This window comes from Tachyglossus aculeatus, chromosome 18 (genome assembly GCF_015852505.1).
Source record: "Tachyglossus aculeatus isolate mTacAcu1 chromosome 18, mTacAcu1.pri, whole genome shotgun sequence".
NCBI lineage: Eukaryota > Metazoa > Chordata > Mammalia > Monotremata > Tachyglossidae > Tachyglossus > Tachyglossus aculeatus.
In genome coordinates this window covers 25,332,090-25,352,146 of record NC_052083.1, presented here as the reverse complement: position 1 = coordinate 25,352,146, position 20,057 = coordinate 25,332,090, and the positions used below count along the sequence as shown (strand labels likewise).

At 41.4% G+C, this 20,057-nt stretch overlaps 1 protein-coding gene across 3 annotated transcripts in view; it reads left to right on the top strand.

The window, feature by feature from the left end:
- The window catches only part of GABRG3 (gamma-aminobutyric acid type A receptor subunit gamma3), a 423,309-nt gene that overhangs the window by 355,808 nt on the left and 47,444 nt on the right, over positions 1 to 20,057 (top strand). For all 3 annotated transcript variants that reach the window (XM_038760361.1, XM_038760363.1, XM_038760362.1), the window contains exon 6: positions 802 to 939. In XM_038760361.1, coding sequence (XP_038616289.1) covers positions 802 to 939 — 138 coding nt within the window. The remainder of the gene's footprint in view (positions 1 to 801; positions 940 to 20,057) is intronic.

Sequence of the window (20,057 nt, the reverse complement as noted above, 5' to 3'; positions counted from 1 at the left end):
TTGTCCCCTGATCAGTCTTCTAATACCTCAGTACCTTGATCTAGAAAACTATCTCTCCACTCACCTATCATCTATATCCTACCTCTGGCCTGGATGTCTCTCCCACTTCATATCCAACAGACCATCACTCCCCCTACCTTCAAAACCTTATTAAAATCACATCTCCTCCAAGATGCCTTCCCTAACTAAATCTTTATTTCCCCTATTCCCTGTCCCTTTTACACCACCCTTGCATTTGGATTTGTATCCTTCATTCACCCCGCCCTCTGTCATACAGCACTTGTGTACATAGTAGCCATAATTTATTTTGATGTCTGTCTTCCCTTCCAGACTGTAAGCTCCTTGTGGGAAGGGAAAATGTTTATCAACTCTATTATACTGTACTCTCCCAAACCCCTAATACAGTGCTTAGCAGGCAGTAACTTTTCAATAGACTGACTGATTGTTGTGTATTAAAGTAGTTTCAATATGGTAACAACTGGATTTTTTTTCTTCTAAAGAAGTTATGTCTAACAATCTCACTTACCCTCACAATATCGTACTATTGAAAACTGATAGAAGTCGCTTCTTCCCTTCAGAGTTTTCATGGAAGCATATTCGTTAATGACTATAGGACTTTTCAAATCAGTGTTCCTTAAGCGCTAATTTTTGTAGTCCATATTTCTTTTTTTGCCTTCAACTAGAGATCCATAGGAAAAGACCAGCCAAGATTTTATCATCTTGTTGTTGGTCAGAAAACTATGAAATCTATGTTTTCCAGAAATCGCCATGGCAGAGTTAACACTTGTTTTGTATTTTCAGATGGCTACCCCAAAGAAGAAATGATTTATAGATGGAGAAAAAATTCAGTAGAGGCTGCAGATCAGAAATCATGGAGGCTTTACCAGTTTGACTTCATGGGGCTCAGAAATACAACTGACATTGTGAAAACGTCTTCAGGTAGGAATAGGATGGAGTGAAATGGATTTTTCCAGTCCAAGAAATGACATTTTTCAAGGATGAGTTTCCACTCAAAGTCAACCAGGTTCCTCCCTTTTTAGCATTACTAAGGGACTGTTGGGCTCCCAAGACATCCACGCTTAGAACAGTGCTCAGCACTTAGAACAGTGCTTGGTACATAGTAAGCACTTAACAAATACCATAAAAGTAAAAAAACAAACAAAAAAAACCCACTGATTATTTGAATGGTCCTGGAAGCCAGTCCCTGTAAATGTTTACTTTTGTAGGGGTTTCACCTATACAAATATCCTAAAGGCAGTGGGAAACCAAACTAAAATATTTACCACAGCTTAAAATCTGAACTGTATTTGACAAAATCTTTAAGGGGATTTGTGGAAAAGAGCAGAATACAAGCCCTTAATGGTAAAGGTTGGCTTTTCTTTCTTCCCTTTCTTCTGATTCTTCACATATACTTGCTGTTTCCTTTTAATTTTTGCTTCACATGCAAATTTTCCCTCTCAGATTTCTTTAAGATCCTTTTCCTGTTGTGGGCCACCACTCTTGATAAAATGCTACACCTAATTCTCCTACAAGCGGTAATTGTATTTTATATCCTGGAAAAATCATATTATAGAATCCATGAATTCCACTGGAATTAATGAGTCGGGAGCAGGTGATTAAAAGATAGACCATGACTTAAATGTTTTGATACACATTCTTATATTATTTTCATGTTTTGGGTTTTCTTTTATAATAATATTCAGCAGTTGTTCTCAACTGCATGAAATGCAGTAATATGAAGTTGCAGAAACATAAAGCATCAGATAATATAGTGCAGGATAGCAAGGCTGGTGTGATAGCATAAGACGGATGCAGTTCCATAAGCCTAGTGAGGTTGTGTATGACTGAGGGAGAGACAGCCGATCCTAACTGGTCAGAGAAGCAGCGTGGCTCTGGGTTTTAATCCTGCCTCTGCCGCATGTCTGCTGTGTGATCTTAAGTCACTTAACTTCTCTGTGCCTTAGTTACCTCATCTCTAAAATGGGGATCAAGACTGTGAGCCCTGTGTGGGACAGAGACTGTGTCCAACCTGACTGAATTGTATTTGCCCCAGTGTTTAATACAGTACCTGGCATATTGTAAGTGCTTAGCACATACCATTTAAAAAAAGATGCACGATAATCCCTCCCTTCCCTCCCCCATGTCTCCAACCTTGCCTCCTCCATGTCCCTTTTACCCCCACGCTGCTCCTTGCATAATTTTATACTGCCTCAATGTTTTTCTCTTTCGTACTTTGATTTTACCCTAAGAGGCAGTTACTGCTAGTTCTGCAGCTCTACATAATGATTCGGGTTAAGGCTGCCAAGTCCAAGTCAGGGACAGACTTGAGCGGGATGGCCGATTGCCAGTCAATCACTCAATAAATAGTACGGCACAACAGAGTTGATAGACAAAGTCCCTGCCCTCAGGGAGCTTCATCCCCTCAGTTGCAGTGTTGTGGGGTGATCATTACCTGGGGTACAGCTGTAATGGTAACAAGTAGGAAAATATAGACACAAGAGCACAATAAATCCCAGTGGTTGAGTGATAACTGATTATGTAAGCAAAAAGGAATATCTAAACCTTATTTGCAATTCTTACACTTCCATCCTCAAATTCACATCTTTCCTTTTGCCTGAAGTTCCTTCCCTCCTTTCATTCATTCATTCAACTGGGTGTGGGGGGAACTGGGGGAAGGGGTCGACATGAGGAGTGGGGAAGAGTTAATGAGGGAAGGGCTGGAGGGTTAGTGTTGGGACAGGATTACAGCAATGGGGCTGAGAAAAAGGGGGGCGAGGGAGGCGTGGTGGGAGGGGAGGACTGGGATGGGTTGACTGGAGCCGGGGGAATTGAAGGGTCATAGTGGGATTGGTGAAGTTTAAACGTTGCAGTTAAGATAAAAGACAGCATTAAATACTTAGTCCTGAGGAGAAGCTTGAATTGTCTTTGCATCCTTGAGAGTGAAGAGGCCAGTATTTAGGAGAACCTTGAGGAGGACATGGTTGAATTGTCCTTGGCCTCTTGACAGTGAAGAGGCCAGTGATTAGGAGAAAACTACGATCCTCTAAAATCCCTCTTCCTTCATGAGGCATTCCATGATCAAGCTCCACTTTCCAAGGTCAGATTCTGCTCTCAGCACTTATGTGATGCACGTAGCGTACACCTGTTATCCTTCCATATTTCTACTCTCACCACCCATTTTATTGTCTCTTTTTCCTCCTCTCTTTCTGAATAACTTGTATCAATCCGCCTCCCTCATTGGATTTTAAACTCCTTGAACATAGAGATTGTGACTCTAAAACTACCACACCTTCCTAAACTCTGAATCCAATGCTCTGCATACATTAAGCACTCAGTAAAACCTTTTGATTGATTGATCGAATGATTAAATAAGTTTAATATCAGACACTAAGCATGAGAAAAGTGGTAACTCTAATGACGCTGCAGCCAAGTGCTTTGTAGTATAGATCAGGGGTACTTGTGAATGAAAGCCCTCTCTACTTTCATGAAAGGACTATCTGGAAAGTTCTTCTGTGCACAGCGTGAATGCCCAATAACTATGTGGCTCAGTGGAAAGAGCCTGGGTTCTAGTTCCGGCTCTGCCGCTTGTCTGCTGCATGACCTTGGGCAAGTCACTTAACTTCTCTGTGCTTTAGTTAGCTCATCTGTAAAATGGGGATTAAGACTGTGAGCCGAATGTGGGACAGCGACTGTGTCTAACCTGATTATCTCATTTCTACCCCAGCACTTAAAGTTCAGTGCCTGACACATAATAAATGCCTAACACATACCATTAAAAAAAAACTGGATGCAAAAAAAGCATACTATACAAAAGCTGCTCTGTGGTTGAACTGAAATTAGGAAACAAAAAGCAAGGATGGCAGAGGTTAGGTGTTTTGTGAATATAGAAAAACAATGCCTAAGACAGTACTGCATCCCATAGGCAAACAAGGAATCAACTGCTACGGATAGACCAGCACGGTATATTTGGATCAAGAAAAGAGTTGCTCCTTTTTAACTGAAGCTTCATGAGAAGCGTGAGACCAGGAGGCAGAATTCATTTAGTCATATTCATTGAGCGTTTACTGTGTGAAAAGCACTGTACTAAGTTCTTGGTAGAGTACAATACAACAAGAAACATTCCCTGCCCACAATGAGCTTATAGTCTGGGGGTGGGGAGGGAAGACAGATATTAACATAAATAAATAAATTACAGATACGTGCATAAATGCTGTGGGGCTGGGAAGGGGGAAGAATAAAGGGAGCGAGTCAGGGCAACGCAGAAGGGCATGGGAGAAGAGGAAAGGGGAATGTTTAGTCAAGGAAGGACTCCTGGAGGGTTTGAAGTGGGGGACAGTTATTGTCTGTTGGAATTGAGGAGGGAGAGTGTTCCAGGCCAGAGGCAGAGCGTGGGAGAGGGGTTGGCAGTGAGATAGGTAAGATCAAGGCACAGTGAGAAGGTTAGTATTAGACGAGGGAAGTGTGTGGGTTGGGTTGTAGGCCCTATGTTGTAGGAGGAGAGTAGTGAGGTGAGGTAGGAGGGGGCAGGTGCTTGAGAGCTTTGAAGCCAATGGTGAGAAGTTTTTGTTTGATGCACAGCTGGATGGACAACTACTGGAGTTTCTTGAGGAGCAGGGTGATCTATCCTGAACGTTTTTGAAGAAAAATGATCCAGGCAGCTAAGTGAAGTATGGACTGGAGTGGGGAGAGGTAGACTCTGTTGTCTTTGTACTAGCCAGGTCTTAGGGCCAAGTCAGCAGTTTAAAAATGGGATTGCATCTTACAAATCCTCTAGTCCAGAGACATCCAATTGTGGATGGACTGAATATCAGCTGACAATGCACTGGTCAGACTGCCACAGGGTTCTATTTATTTATTTTGATGCTATTGATGCCTGTCTACTTGTTTTGTTTTTTTTATCTGTATCCTTCCTCCTAGACCGTGAGCCTGATGTTGAGTAGGGATTGTCTCTATCTGTTGCCGAATTGTACTTTCCAAGCGCTTAGTACAGTGCTCTGCACAAAGTAAACATACAATAAATACGATTGAATTGAATTGAACCTGGATTCTTTTGGCCATAGTAATGGATGACCCTGAAACACCCCCACTGACTTGCCTCATTTGCTTGTGACCAGAAATAGTGCTATGAGAAAGGCAGGTAGGTATGTCATCCTTCACTGTAGGACATGTTTGTATGCCTTCCGCATTCAATTGTATTTATTGAGCACTTACTGTATGCAAAGCTCTGTATTAAGCACTTGGGAGAGCATAATATGAAAATAAACAGACGCAATGCCTGCCCACAACGAGCTCACAGTGTAGAGATGAGCTTGCAGACGAGCTTACTCCTCGAAGCAAGTTTCCACTGTAGGTCTTTTGGAACCTTGATCGGAGCATTTTTCTGAAAGAAGTTCAGCCCATAATGTCTTCCCACTCCTCAACACCTCTAGGGGTTGCCCATACGCCTCTGCAACAAACAGAAACTCCTTACCATTGGCTTTAAGGATGTCGATCCACTCTCCCCCTCCTACCTTTTCCTCAGTAATCTCTTACTGCAACCCAGCCCACACACTTCACTCCTCTAATAATAATTATGGCATTTATTAAGCACTTACTATGTGCAAAGCACTGTTCTAAGTGCCGGGGAGGTTACAAGGTGATCAGGTTGTCCCCATGGGGGGCTCACAGTCTTAATCCCCATTTTACAGATGAGGTCACTGAGGCACAGAGAAGTTAAGTGAGTTGCCCAAAGTCACACAGCTGGCAGTTGGCGGAGCCGGGATTTGAAGCCCTGACCTCTGACTCCAAAGCCCGGGCTCTTTCCACTGAGCCATGCTGCTTCTCCTAATGCTAACCTACTCTTTGTAACTTAATATCATCTATCTTGCCATCAACTTCTTGTCCTCCTTCTGGTCCAGACTCCTCCCCGCTTCAATATCAGACAGATCTCCACTCTCCGAACCTTCAAAGCCCTCCTAAAATCAAATTTCCTCCAAAAGGCCTTCGCCAACCTAGTCTTCATTCCCCTACTCACTCTCCCTTCTGCATTACCTTTTAAGCATTTGATAGTTTTCCCAACCTCAGCCCCACAACACTAATATATATCTCTTTGCCCTGCCAATTCCTCTATCTGTATTTATTTCAGTGTTTGTTTCCCTCTCTCTACTGTAAACTCTTTGTGTGTAGGGATTGTGTTTTCCATCTCTATTTTATGGTACTCTCCCAAGTGCTTAGAACAGTGCTCTGCACATATTAAGAGCTCAATAAAGATGATTAAATGATTGATAGATCTACCTGAAGAAATCTTTTCAAGGAGGAATCACATAAATCTTATCAACAAAACTGGCTCTCTTTAAAACCTTTCTGGGGTTGAATGAATCTCACAGAGTAAAAACAGTCAGTCTCCTTGAATATGAATTTTTCACTACTGGATAGAGAGCAATGGAGGAATTCCAACAATATGCATGTGCCTTGTGTTTTCAGAAGAAGCAGTTTTGTGCAAACGTGCAGCATGTGATTCATTGAGAACCCAATGCCCATGTTCTAGAAAAACTGACAGTTCTTAGAGAGATGTAATTTTCTACTCATCATGATCAATGATCGATTCTATTTGAGGACTGGAGTCTTGGGTTTCTCAGTTAAATTATAATCAGGCTATGAGAAATCCTTATACATTAAGGTCAGTCTTGATAGAGAAGCAGCGTGGCTTTGTGGAAAGAGCTGGGACTTGGGAGTCAGAGGTCGTGGGCTCGAATTCTGACTCCGCCACTTGTCAGCTGTGTGACTTTGGGTAAGTCACTTAACTTCTCTGGGCCTCAGTTACCTCATCTGTAAAGTGGGCGTCAAGACTGTGAGCCCCAAGTGGGACAACCTGATAACCTTGACTCTATCCCAGAGCTTAGAACAGTACTTGGCACATAGTAAGGGCTTAACAAATACCATTTAAAAAAAGCATATTTCCCCTTTGTGTGAATTTGAGCGGCATTTATACTAAGCGAATTGTTGAAATTATTGTTAAAATAGCGAGTTTATACTTATCAATTTTAAAACCTGTTCAGTGTGAAACGTTTTACCCAGGAGGAAACTAATTTAAATTCCTATAAATGGACTGAAAGAGAAACAAAGTTTATTTGGTCTCGACTTTTATAGAAAACTGGTATGGGCTCAAGAGATATCCAGTGGGGCACTGTGATGTTGAATTACTGCTCCAATTCAATTCAGGAGTTCAAATTAAAGCATGTTTGCCCTTCCCTCCATTCACTAATTATCATCCCTAAGATTAACCAAAGAAGTATATTCAAAATTGCAATTGCTTAATCTTGAATATTTCATTAGCCAGATCATCTTGCACTATATTTGTGAATATGTATATAGAAGATTCAAGTAAAATGAGAACATTTCAGATGCACACACACACACACAAATGTAGGTTTAAAATCTCTTCCTTTTACTTGAATTTTCAATTATTCCTCAGACACTGATAACGTTGGGTATTCTGTTACTTGGAGGGCACAAAGTTCTCATGTACACTGGGATTAGTCAAGAAATTGTGAGCATTGACTCTTTCTGGAAAAGTTACCGTTGAACATTTAATAATCAGAAATAGCTTCATTCTTCCTTATGGGTAGATCATTACAGGAAGAATGTTGGAGAAGCGCTGTGGACTAGTGGAAAGAACATAATCCTGGGAGTCAGAGGACCTGGGTTCTAATTCTTTCTCTGCCAGTCTACTGTTTGACCTTAGGCAGGTTACTTAATAATAATAATGATAATGGCATTTATTAAGCATTTACTATGTGCAAAGCACTGTTCTAAGCTCTGGGGAAGTTACAAGGTGATCAGGTTATCCCACGGGGGGCTCACAGAGACTTAACTTCTCTGTGTCTCAGTTTTCTGATTACCTTAAATCTCCCACAGTGCTTACTTTGTTAAGTGCTTGGCACATAGTAAGCTCTTAACATATACCACAATTGTTATTGTTATGACATACCATGTGCTCCCTCTAGACTGTAAACCAAATGTGGGCAGGTAACATGTCTACCATCTATGTTCCACCGTATTCTCCCAAACACTTAGTACAGTGCTCTGCACACAGTAAGCACTCAAAAAATACCACTGCTTGATTGACACTCCCGTATTGGCACATAGCTTCTTATATCAGGAGGATATAATGATGGCTAATCAGAAAAAGTGTTAGTAATCCTCTAAACATGAGAAGAGCTAGTGGAAAATACTCCATATCAATGCTGTAAAATGTCAACCATTTTCTCCTTTCTCATGTTGAGAATTTCTTTTAGTTGTGGAGTAGAACCTGGAATCATTTTCACTCCTTCAAAAGCTGTGCTGTTTTTAAAGCTAGGGGAAAAAGATCAGGAATGGAAGTCAGAAAACCAAGTCCTAATCCCAGTTTTCCCACTTAACCTGCTGTGTGATGTTGAGCATCTCAAATAATGATAATAATAATGATTGTTAAGTGCTTACTATGTCTTACTACTACTGGGGTAATTACAAGATCATCAGGTCCCACACAGAGCTCATAGTTTAAGTAGGAGGGAGAACAGGTATTGCTAAATTAAGCCTTGCCATTTAACTAATCTGTGTCAATTTCCTCATCTGACTAGGGAGGATTAAATACTCTGTTCTGCCTCTCCCTTAGATTTTGAGACCCGACTGGGAGAGGAACTGTTTCTGTTCTGATTATTCTGTATCTTCCATTGTGCTTGGCCCATTAGAGTAAAAAATTGTGGTACTTGCTAAACCCTTATTTTGTGCCAAGCACTATATTAAGATACAGATACAAGATAATCAGGTCCCACATGGTGTTCGCCATCTAAAGGGTAAGGAGAATGGGTACTGAATCCCCATTTTAACAGATAAGGGAACTGAGGCACAGAGACATTGTGATTTCCCTAAGGTCACACAGCAGTAAAGTGGTAGAGCAGGGATTAGAACCCAGGTCCTCTAACTCCCAGGCCACCCAAATGTCATTATCATTTGTCAGACAGTGATGCTTCTTGAATGTGAGAAACAAATGTGCTTTGGGTTTGTTTAACAGAGAGGAACTTTGTTTTTCCAAAATGCCAAATGTAGAAATGTATACATTTCCACATATAAAAAGAAGAGCTCCTGTAACAATTGTCCCTTTGTGCCGAGAGTCAGTATTTCACACCTATGATAAAAGTGTTCCACAATTTCTCTAGGTCTGTAACAGAGCGGTTGACCTAATACAGCAGACTTCTTTATAAAAACTTCCAGGTATTCTAAGGAAGACCATCTCACTTTTCTGACATTTTTCAGGAATATTTCTTCCTCATAAAATGATGTGCCTTCCTACCAAGAACCTATAATTTAATTGGACTAGTTTCATGAACTAATTATTCTGAAAGTGAAGCAGTGAAAGAATAATCATAGATAGTGCCAGCAGAAATGTTAACTCTTAGTTTGTGGTGAGTGTGAGATTACATCATTAGGTTAATTAAGAGGATCTTTTTCATGATAGTAAAGGAATGGACAGAGATAGATCTTATATGGGTAGTCTCTCCAGTTTTCCCTCTCATGGCCTGGGCACCCTTGAGCTTCATTTTCTCCAAACATGAGGTGGCACTAATATGTTCTGCAATATTTTTACTGCCAAAAGTTGCTTGTTACACCAATCAGTAAATCAAATGTATTGAACACTTACTGTGGGCCGAACACTGTACTAAGGGTTTGGGAAAATAATAATGATGGCATTTATTAAGCGCTTAGTATATGCAAAGCACTGTTCTAAGCGCTCGGGAGGTTACAAGATGATCAGGTTGTCCCACGGGGGGCTCACAGCTTTCATCCCCATTTTACAGATGAGAGAACTGAGGCACAGAGAAGTTAAGTAACTTGCCCAAAGTCACACAGCTGACAATTGGTGGAGCCGGGATTTGAACCCATGACCTCTGACTCCAAAGCCCGGACTCTTTCCATTGAGCCATGCTGCTTCTCTATACACTATAACAGAGTTGGTAAACGTGTTCCCTGCCCACATGGAGCTTACAGTCTAGAGAAACACGGCACCTGAGCACTCCTACATTAATTGTAACAACATTTCAGGAGATATGGGACAGGAATTTTCCAAGTTGAATTTGAATCCAATTAGCCACATGGATCTAGCCTTCAGCTGGGTAAATTCCTAATCCTACCAGAAAACCTGAAATCACTGTTCCAATTAATTGGTCTGTAGAGTCATCTTTTGGCTCAGAGATGCAGCACAAACTTCCTAAACCCTTCATTGGCCTGCAGAAAGTGAGACAAAAAGTGTTCAAAAAGTGAGACTTACTAAACTGCTCCTTTAGTCCAAATTGTACTTTAGCTCTAATCATGTTCATTTTTGGTTCTGTGGTCTTACATTATTTGCCATGTTTATCACTCAAATCTTCCCTTGTGTGGTTTGCTGCCAATTCCCCATTAGTCTTCGATTGTGAGGACTCTGAAGACAAGGAAACATGCTTTAATTTTTTCCCAGTTCTGAACAAAGTTAAGGGCTCAGTAAAAACGTATGAATGGATGGATGAATGAATTAATGGATGGATGAATTGGTGGATGAATAGATGAATGAATTGTATTCATGAGTGTACTTGTCACACTGAGAATCACTTGCACATCCTGAGGTATCTGATAGCTTTGTGCATCAGATGTGATGTCAAAATTCTAAATATGATTTGCATCAGATTGAATTTCATTTTTTGCCCAGAAGTTTCCTTCAGTCCTCAGGATGCAAACAGGTTGTTTTCCTGTTTAACAGATGGGTCCACTTTAAATATTGCAAATTGTAGATTTTAAATCCATTTTCAATGCAAGACTACTTTTGTCAGGTTCTCGTTTAATATTTTAACATGCTGGGTTTTTATTATGGAAGCATAATCTACAGGGATAAAATATCATTATTATGCCTCTGTTATGCTCCTTTAATCTTTAATGAATTGAAGGGTATAATAATCATACCTGAGAACACCTTAGAGATTAGTCACACAGGAGCCTGAATTTTCTTATGCTGTTTTTCTTCTTCAGGAAAAATTCAGAATTCATTTTTTTTTAATCATCTTTATTGCTCAATCTCTACTCATTTCTAGATGAATTTACTTATGCTGAGGTTTAAAAATGTACGTTTTATAAATAGACCTGTGAATGTCTCAAGTGTTAAGTGAATAGGATTCTGAGGTATTCAATTTTATTTTTTCATAATTTTATTATTCATGCTGTCATTTCAGCAGTTGATTTTATTATAATGTTATTTTGTGTGGTGCTCATTCATTCATATTTATTGAGCACTATGTGTCAGGCACGGTACTAAGCGCTTGGGAGAGTACAGTGTTATGACAAAGAGACATATTCCCAGTGCGCTCACAGTCTAGAGGGGGAGACAGATTAATATGAATAAATAACAGATCTATACAAATGGGCTGCGGGAATGGGAGGGAGGGAGGATGAAGGGAGCAAGCCAGGGTTATGCAGAAGGGAGTGGGCAAAGAGGAGAGGAGGGCTTAGTGAGGGAAGGCTTCTTGGAGGAACAGTGTCTTTAATAAGGCTTTGAATTGGGGGAGAGCAATTATCTGTCTGATATGAGGAAGGAAGACGTTCCAAGCCAGAGGTAGGATGTGAGCGAGAGGTCAGCGATGAAATAGCTTAGATCGAGGTACAGTGAGAAGGTTAGTATTAGAGGAATGAAGTGTATGGCCTGAGTTGTAGTAATAATAATAATGATGGCATTTGTTAAGCCCTTACTATGTGCAAAGCACTGTTCTAAGCACTGAGAGTAGTAGGAGAATAAAGATGTGAGGTAGGAAGGGGCAAGGTGATCAAGTGCTTTAAAGCCAATGGTAAGGAGTTTTTGTTTCATGTGGAGGTGGATGGGCAACCACTAGGGTTTCTTAAGGAGTGGGGAAACATGATCTGAACATTTTTGAAATAAAATGATCCAGCCAGCAGAATGGAGTATGGACTGGAGTGGGGAGATACAGGAGAAAGGGAGGTCAGCAAGGAGGCTGATACAAGCAGGATAGGATAAGTTTATAATGGTCCTAGTCTGGATAATAAATAATGACGTTTTCCAGTCAACTATAAAATTAACCCACTCTAACCCAGCTGTAGCCTACCCCATTTTTTCAGAGCTCCTTTCCCCCCCGTCTTCAGCAGACTTGATTACATTAAACAGGACAAGACCAAGTATTAGCAGTAGTATTAACTAAGCACTTACTGTATCAAATGCTGGGAAATAAAACATAGGTAGGAATTAGATATGGTCCCTATTCCTCAGGGGACTCAAAATATAAAATTTAAAAGGAGAGGGGACTGCCAAAAGTGTCTAAAGGAGCAATAAAAACCAAATGAGAGAACGTAAAGATATGAACAAAGATCAGTAGCGTGCTGGAATTTCAGGCTCTGCTTTGCTCAGAGTCCACAGAAGCAATCACGGCAGCAGTGACCACTTCAGCGGTACTCAGTCTTCCTGAGGTTTTGTGACAGTGGTACTTTGCTTTGGCTGTTTCTTTCTGTCTGCCGGGTAGTATGGGAAGAAGGGTATGTGGTGATGTGGAGGAAGAGAGCAGATGAAAGATCCTATGGGAGGCAGTTAGGAGTCTGTAGAGTGGGGTGCTGAGGGGCCGGGGAGCTGAAATGGGGGTCAGCAAGGACCTAATCTGTCTGGCGTGGTGTAATCAGCAGTAAAGTCGACACTAAGTGGCCCATGGTGCAGATGGCATGCTGGAAACACAGTCTCGGGGGCTGCGATGGAGAATTGTCTGGCATCAGAAAGATGCTGGCAGAGTAATAATAACGATGGCATTTATTAAGCGCTTACTATGTGCAAAGCACTGCTCTAAGCGCTGGGGAGGTTACTAGGTGATCAGGTTGTCCCACTGAGGGGCTCACAGTCTTCATCCCCATTTTACAGATGAGGTAACTGAGGCACAGAGAAGTGACTTGTCCAAAGTCACACAGCTGACAATTGGCAGAGCTGGGATTTGAACCCATGACCTCTGACTCCAATGCCCATGCTCTTTCCACTGAGCCACACTGCTTCTCAGTACTCAGTAACAAGAGTACTTGTTAAAGGACTGCATCAGCCTCCTCTCTGATCTCCCATCCTCCTGTCTCTCCCCACTTCAATCTAAACTTCACGCTGCTGCCCCAATCATCTTTGTGCAGAAACGCTCGGGGCATGTTACGCCCCTCCTCAAAAATCTCCAGTGGCTACCAGTCAACCTATGCATCAGGCAAAAACTCCTCACTCTCGGCTTCAAGGCTTTCCATCACCTCGCCCCCTCCTACCTCACCTCCCTTCTTTCCTTCTACAGCCCAGCCCGCACCCTCCACTCATCTCCTCACCGTGCCTCGTTCTCTCCTGTCCCACTGTCGACCCCCGGCCCACGCCCTTCCCCTGGCCTGGAATGCCCTCCCTCCGCACATCCACCAAGCTAGCTCTCTTCCTCCCTTCAAAGCCCAACTGAGAGCTCACCTCCTCCAGGAGGCCTTCCCAGACTGAGCCCCCTCCTTCCTCTCCCCCTCCTCAGCCCCCCACCCTACCTCCTTCCCCTCCCCACGGCACCAGTATATATGTCTGTACAGATTTATTACTCTATTTTACTTGTACATATTTACTATTCTATTTATTTTATTTTGTTAATATGTGTTGTTTTGTTGTCTGTCTCCCCCTTCTAGACTGTGAGCCCGCTATTGGGTAGGAACCGTCTCTATATCTTACCATCTTGTACTTCCCAAGCACTTAGTACAGTGCTTTGCACACAGTAAGCGCTCAATAAATATGATTGAATGAATAAATGAAGGGAATAATTATTTCACTAAAACGACTTGGAATAGCCTAATCCACATGAATTATTCTTTCTCACAGGTTCTTTAAACAAAAAATCAGCTCCACTACCCAGATACCCTCAGGAAAATCTAGCAGTTCTGGTGCTTCTTTTTCTGGCCTCCAGTTAACAAGTCAGTCAGTCAATATTTCTTGAGCACTTACTATGAGCAGAGAACTATACTTAACTCTTGGGAGAGTACAGTAAAAAGAAATAGGTGGACACGTTGCCTGTCCACAAGGAGCTTGCAGACTAGATGAGGAGACAGACATTAAAATACAGATGGATATGTGCATAAGTGCTGTGGGGCTCAGTGAGGAGAGAATATCAAAGTGCTTAAAGGGTACCAGGTTGGACCCAATACAACAATGAACAGACACATTCCCTGCCCACAGTGAAATTACAGTCTAAATGACTTTAAGTTTCCTCTTACAAAACCTTTTTGAATTTAACCCTCCTGTGCTAGGTGCCATAGACTATTTACAAAGTTTTCTAGCCATCTTCCCCCTAACTGTGGCAGAAAGTGAATGGAATATCTAACTTGCAGGAAGAGGGATCAGTAATTGCAGTCAGAGAAGCAGCGTGGCTCAGTGGAAAGAGCCCGGGCTTTGGAGTCGGAGGTCATGGGTTCAAATCCAGGCTCCGCCAATTGTCAGCTGGGTGACTTCTGGCAAGTCACTTCACTTCTCTGTGCCTCAGTTACCTCATCTGTAAAATGGGGATGAAGACTGTGAGCCCCACGTGGGACAACCTGATCACCTTGTAACCTCCCCAGCACTCAGAACAGTGTTTTGCACATAGTAAGCGCTTAATAAATGCCATTATTATTATTACTACCAGAGGGAGGGAAGAATTATCCCATTTCTGGCTGGATTAAAAACAGGAGAGCAACTCTACAGTTCCACTGTTGTGGGGAAGGCAGGAGAGTGAGAAGCAGTGTGACCCAGTGGAAAGAGCATTAGCCTGGGACTCAAAAGACATGGGTTCTAATCCCAGCTCATCCACTCATCTGCTGTGTGACTATGATCTTCGGCAAGTTACTTCAATTTTTGGAGCCTCTGTTCCCTCAATTGTAAAAATGTGGATTGATTGTGAGCCCTGTGTGGGACATAGACTATGCCCAAATTGGTATCTCCCAAATTGGTATCTACCTCGGCATTTAGTACAACACCTGACATACAGTAAGTGTTTAACAAATTCCACAAAATAAGTGAAGGATCAGGGTGGGAAGAGATAAAGGCAAGAGGAAAGTAAGTTCTAGTTAGTCAATCATATTTATTGAGCACTTACTGTGTGCAGAGCACTGTACTAAGCACTTGAAGAGTACAACACAACAATAGATAGATGCATTCCCAGTCTGAAATGAGCTTACAGTCTAGAGGACGATCTTACAGTGTACTAAAGCAGCAGCGCAGCAAGATGAGGAGAAAAAAAATGAACAAATGGATTGTGTTAAGGAGAGAGGAAGGTAGCAAAAGATAGATTTGATTTTTTTTAAGTCTGGGAAGCTTCAGTGATGATTTAGTGATTGGCAAAGTTTTCAGTAAGTTGATAAATACAAAAATCCATCCACAATAGTGACATTTTCCAGCCAAGATACAGGAACCTGTGCATTCAGAGCAATTACCTGACCTGCAAACACTATAATAAATAAATTACAGAGAAGCCAAATGCCCCAAATAAATTGTGCTACCTGCTAAATAAAGCAACTCAGAAGTGTAAGAATGGCTATCTACATCAAGAAAAGAAAATTGATCAAATGGACTGTGAAAGAAAGATTTACTACCCCATTTCCTTTACCGAAAATAGCCATTTCATTCACTGCTCCACGCTATCTGTCTCTGACAAAAAACTGAGGGGTCCTAGCTTTGCTTCCAGAAATCCAGCATCAATTTAGAAATTATCAGTTTCCAAAAGTTATAGATCACTTACATAAACTCTACAGGTGCTTATTTAGGATTGTGACCCATTTTAATTTCTAAAGCAATTTCACTTTTTCTAAAGGTGGACATAAATATTAGTTTTTCACTGTTCCAAAATGTAGACTCTCTCATTTTTCATGGTCTTTAGGAAAGTTGTTTCTTTGCCTAAATGCCTTCTGGTGATTCTAGACTTATCCATAAACATTTCCTCCAAAATCAGAGCCCACAAACATGTAATTGTAACACGAAACATTACAAACGTAATTGTGGAGTCCGCCCAGTGGATTCAACCCAGGGGTCCAGGCGATCAGTCCAGTTCGATCAGCGTGGCTTAGTGGAAAGAGCACAGGCTTGGGAGTCGGAGGTCGGGGGTTCTAGTCCCCGGCTCTGCCACTTATCAGATGTGTGACTTTGGGCAAGTCATTTAACTTCTCTGAGCCTCAGTTACTTCATCTGTAAAATGGGGATTAAGACTGTGAGCCCCACATGGGACAGCCTGATTACCTTGTATGTTCCCCAGTGCTTAGAACAGTGCTCGGCACATAGTAAGCACTTAACAAATACCATCATTATCATTATTATTATTATTATTATTATTATTATTATTGTTATTATCACTGACAACCCCTTGCCCATTTCCTCCCTCAGGCCTGGAACTCCCTCCCCATTCATATACAACACACCACCACTTTCTTCACCTTCAAAGCCTATTGAAATTGTATCTCCACCAAGAGGCCTTCCTTAACTAAACCTTCATTTCTCCTACTCCCTCTCCCTTCTGTGTCACCTTTGCACTTGAATCTGTACCCTTTAAGCACTTGGTATTCACCCTGCCCTCAGCCCACATCACTTACGTACATATCTGTAATTTATTTTAATATCTGCTTCCCCGTCTAGACTGTAAATTCCTGGTGGGGCAAGGCAGTGTATCTTCCAGTCTACTGTATTGCACTCTTCCAAGTGCTTAATACGGGGCTCTGCCCATGATAAGTGCTCAATAAATATGATTGATTGATTCAGTCACATATATATTGAGTTTGTAGTATGTGCAGAGTCCTCTACTAAACACTTGGGAGAGTGTAATATGACAGGGTTTACTGATAGATTGGATGATTTTTCCCCAGTTGCTTGCTCTCTGTGGAGAGCTTTAGTTTCTCTGCAGCCTTGTCAGTCAGTTTTATGAGATTTTTCCTTCAGTTTATCCCCAACTCCAAGGCATTTCTCCTCCCATAATAAGTCCGTGTCATATTCAAATTTGAAGACTTTGCTGAATACTCTGTCCTCATTTATTAAGATGCTAAACAACAGTGTCTCCAACCATGATTCCTGAAGTACCCCCTATTTACATTCATCTATCCTGAAAGGGATTTTTTTAAATCCATACCCTTTGATTTCTAACCTTGAGCCAGTTTTGTCCTAACCATGACAGAACTTTGCCTCCAGTTCTATGGTTACTCCAATTTTGAAAAAATCTTAATCAACCAATCAGTATTATTTATCAAGTGCTTAGTATGTGCAGAGCACTGTGCTAAGCACTTGAGAGACTACAATACCACAGAATTAGCAGATACGTTCCCTGCTCACAATTAGCTTACAGTCTAGAGAGGGAAATGGGCATTAATATTAATAAATACATAATTTATAATGTATGACAAAGATATATACATAAGTGCTGTAGGATTTGGAGTAGGGTGAATATCATATCAGATCTCAGTGCATAGATGATGCAGTAGGGAGAGAGAGCTGGGGAAAAGAGTATTTAATTGGGGAAGGCCTATTGGAGATGTGACCTTAATAATGCTTAAGTTTGGAAACTTGTCAGGCCTTTTGAAAATTTAAATATCTTATATCTACGGGTTCCTTTCTTCCTTATTGATAATAATAATAATAATAATGGCATTTGTTAAGCGCTTACTATGTGCAGAGCACTGTTCTAAGTGCAGAACCCCAGAACATTAGTGAAGAGGGATTTTTAGATGCAGTGCTGTCTTTCCACAAACACTCAGGGTTTTTCTAAATGCTCAGGGATCTTTCACTATGTTCTACTAATTTTCAAGGTACGGAAGCAAAATTTTTGGATCTAATTTTTCAGAAACATCCCTAGAACCTTTCTCATAAATGAGTTGCATTAATCATCCTTCCTCTTCATCCAAACTGCTACCACACTGATCCAAAGACTCTTTATTTCCCACTTTGACTACTGCATCGGCCTCCTCGCTGACCTCCCCGAATCCCATCTCTCCCTTCAGTCAATACTTCATTCTGCTGCCAAAATCACTTTTTTGAAAAACCGTTCAGTCCACACCTCCCCATTTCTCCCAGTGATTGCCCATCCATCTCCTCATCAAACAGACACTTCGCCATCAGTCAGCTCTCTCCCCACCTAGAGAACCACGATGATTTCCTACTATGGCCCAACTAGCAGATTCCACTCCTATAACCCCAATCCACTCTCTGTACTTCGATGTTGTCTATCTCACCACTGACACCTTGACTACATTCTCCCTTGGGCTTAGAACTCCCTCCCCTTTCACATCCAAATGCCACCCCTCTCTCCACCTTCAATAATCTCCTAAAATCACCTCTTCTCCAAGAAGCCTTCCCCGACTAAGCCCTTTATTTCCCCTATCTGCCTTACCCTCTTTGTGGACTATGCACTTGGCTGTATATCCTTAAGCATCTTGATGCCCACTCCAGGCCCACAAAATTTATGTAAACATCCTTGTACTCTACTATTTCTCCAATCTTTAACCTACGTTAATGTCTGTCTCCCTTGTAGATTGGATGCTTTTTGTGGGCAGGGAACATGTCTTCTAACACTGCTGTACTGTACCCTCCCAAGTGCTTAGAATGTTGCTCTGCACCCAGTAAACACTCAATAAATACCATTGATTGATTAATTGATTGAACTTCCTCGCTGGGAGCTTTCCAGCTCAGCTCGATGCTATAATCATCCTGTTCGTTTGTTATGTCTAGCTCAACAATTTGGACTAAACCATTTTGTGTGGCCACCACACTTTGGTTTAATTCCTTTGACCTACCTATTAACCTAGAACAAAATGGCAGTGGAATTTATCTATCATCTTATTCAGTAACTACCAAAGTGAAAAATGTTCGACATTCTCATTTTCATCTCTAAATGCTCACGCTACAAAAAACAAATGGCCCCATGACTTCTGTAACCAATCTCTCACCTATGATATATTCAAATAACCAATGATTATCTGCTTTGTGTCATACAAGCCACTCTTCCAACTTCTTTTTGGCCCACCTTATTTCAAGAGCGCCACTCAACTGGTCAAAGAAACTTGCTATTTCTATCCAACTCCAACATCAGAGAATCAATCAATCAGTGGTATTTATTGAACCCTTAGGGGGTGCAAAACACTGTAATAATAATAATGATAATAATAACGACGACATTTGTTAAGCGCTTACTATGTGCAAAGCACTGTTCTAAGCACTGGGGGGGATACAAGGTGATCAGGTTGTCCCACGTGGGGCTCACAGTCTTAATCTCCATTTTAAAGATGAGGTAACATGCTCAGAGAAGTTCAGTGACTTGCCCAAAGTCACATAGCTGACAAGTGGCAGAGCCAGGATTAGAAACCATGACCTATGACTCCCAAGCCTGCACTCTTTCCACTGAGCCGCCCTGCTTAGTTGCTTGGGAAAGTACAAAAGAAGCAAAGACTTAGTCCCTGCCCTCAAGGGCTGTACAATCTAAAGGGAGTTATCTGGGGCATAAATTATTTACAAATAGTGGGATTAAGAGGAATTAAAAGGATACAACTGTTAGGAGCAGGAGTATGGGAAAATGAAATAGATGAATAAGGAAATTAACAAGTAAGGTATATGTAACCTCCCCAGCGCTTAGAACAGTGCTTTGCACATAGTAAGTGCTTAACAAATGCCATCATCATTATTATTATTATAAATTATAAACCACCAATATGTTCATTGATTTGTATTCAAGTGTTGATAATGTGTATAAATTCATAAATGCTAAGGATGGTGATGGGCTGATATTGTTAGAGGAGAGGTGAATTGTCAAGGAAGGTGTGTTGAAGAGCTGGATCTCTGGAGGGCTTTGAAGATGAAGAAAGCTAAGGCAGATTTAGAAGGGAGGAAGGCCCAGGCAGGGTAAACAGTATAAACCATGGATCAGAGGCAGGACAGTCTAGAGCAAGCTATAATTAGAAGGTAAGCTGGGAAATACTGAAGAGAACAGATACATATAATGAAGAATACATAATAGTAATAATAATGGCATTTGTTAAGCACTTACTATGTGCAAAGCACTATTCTAAGCACTGGG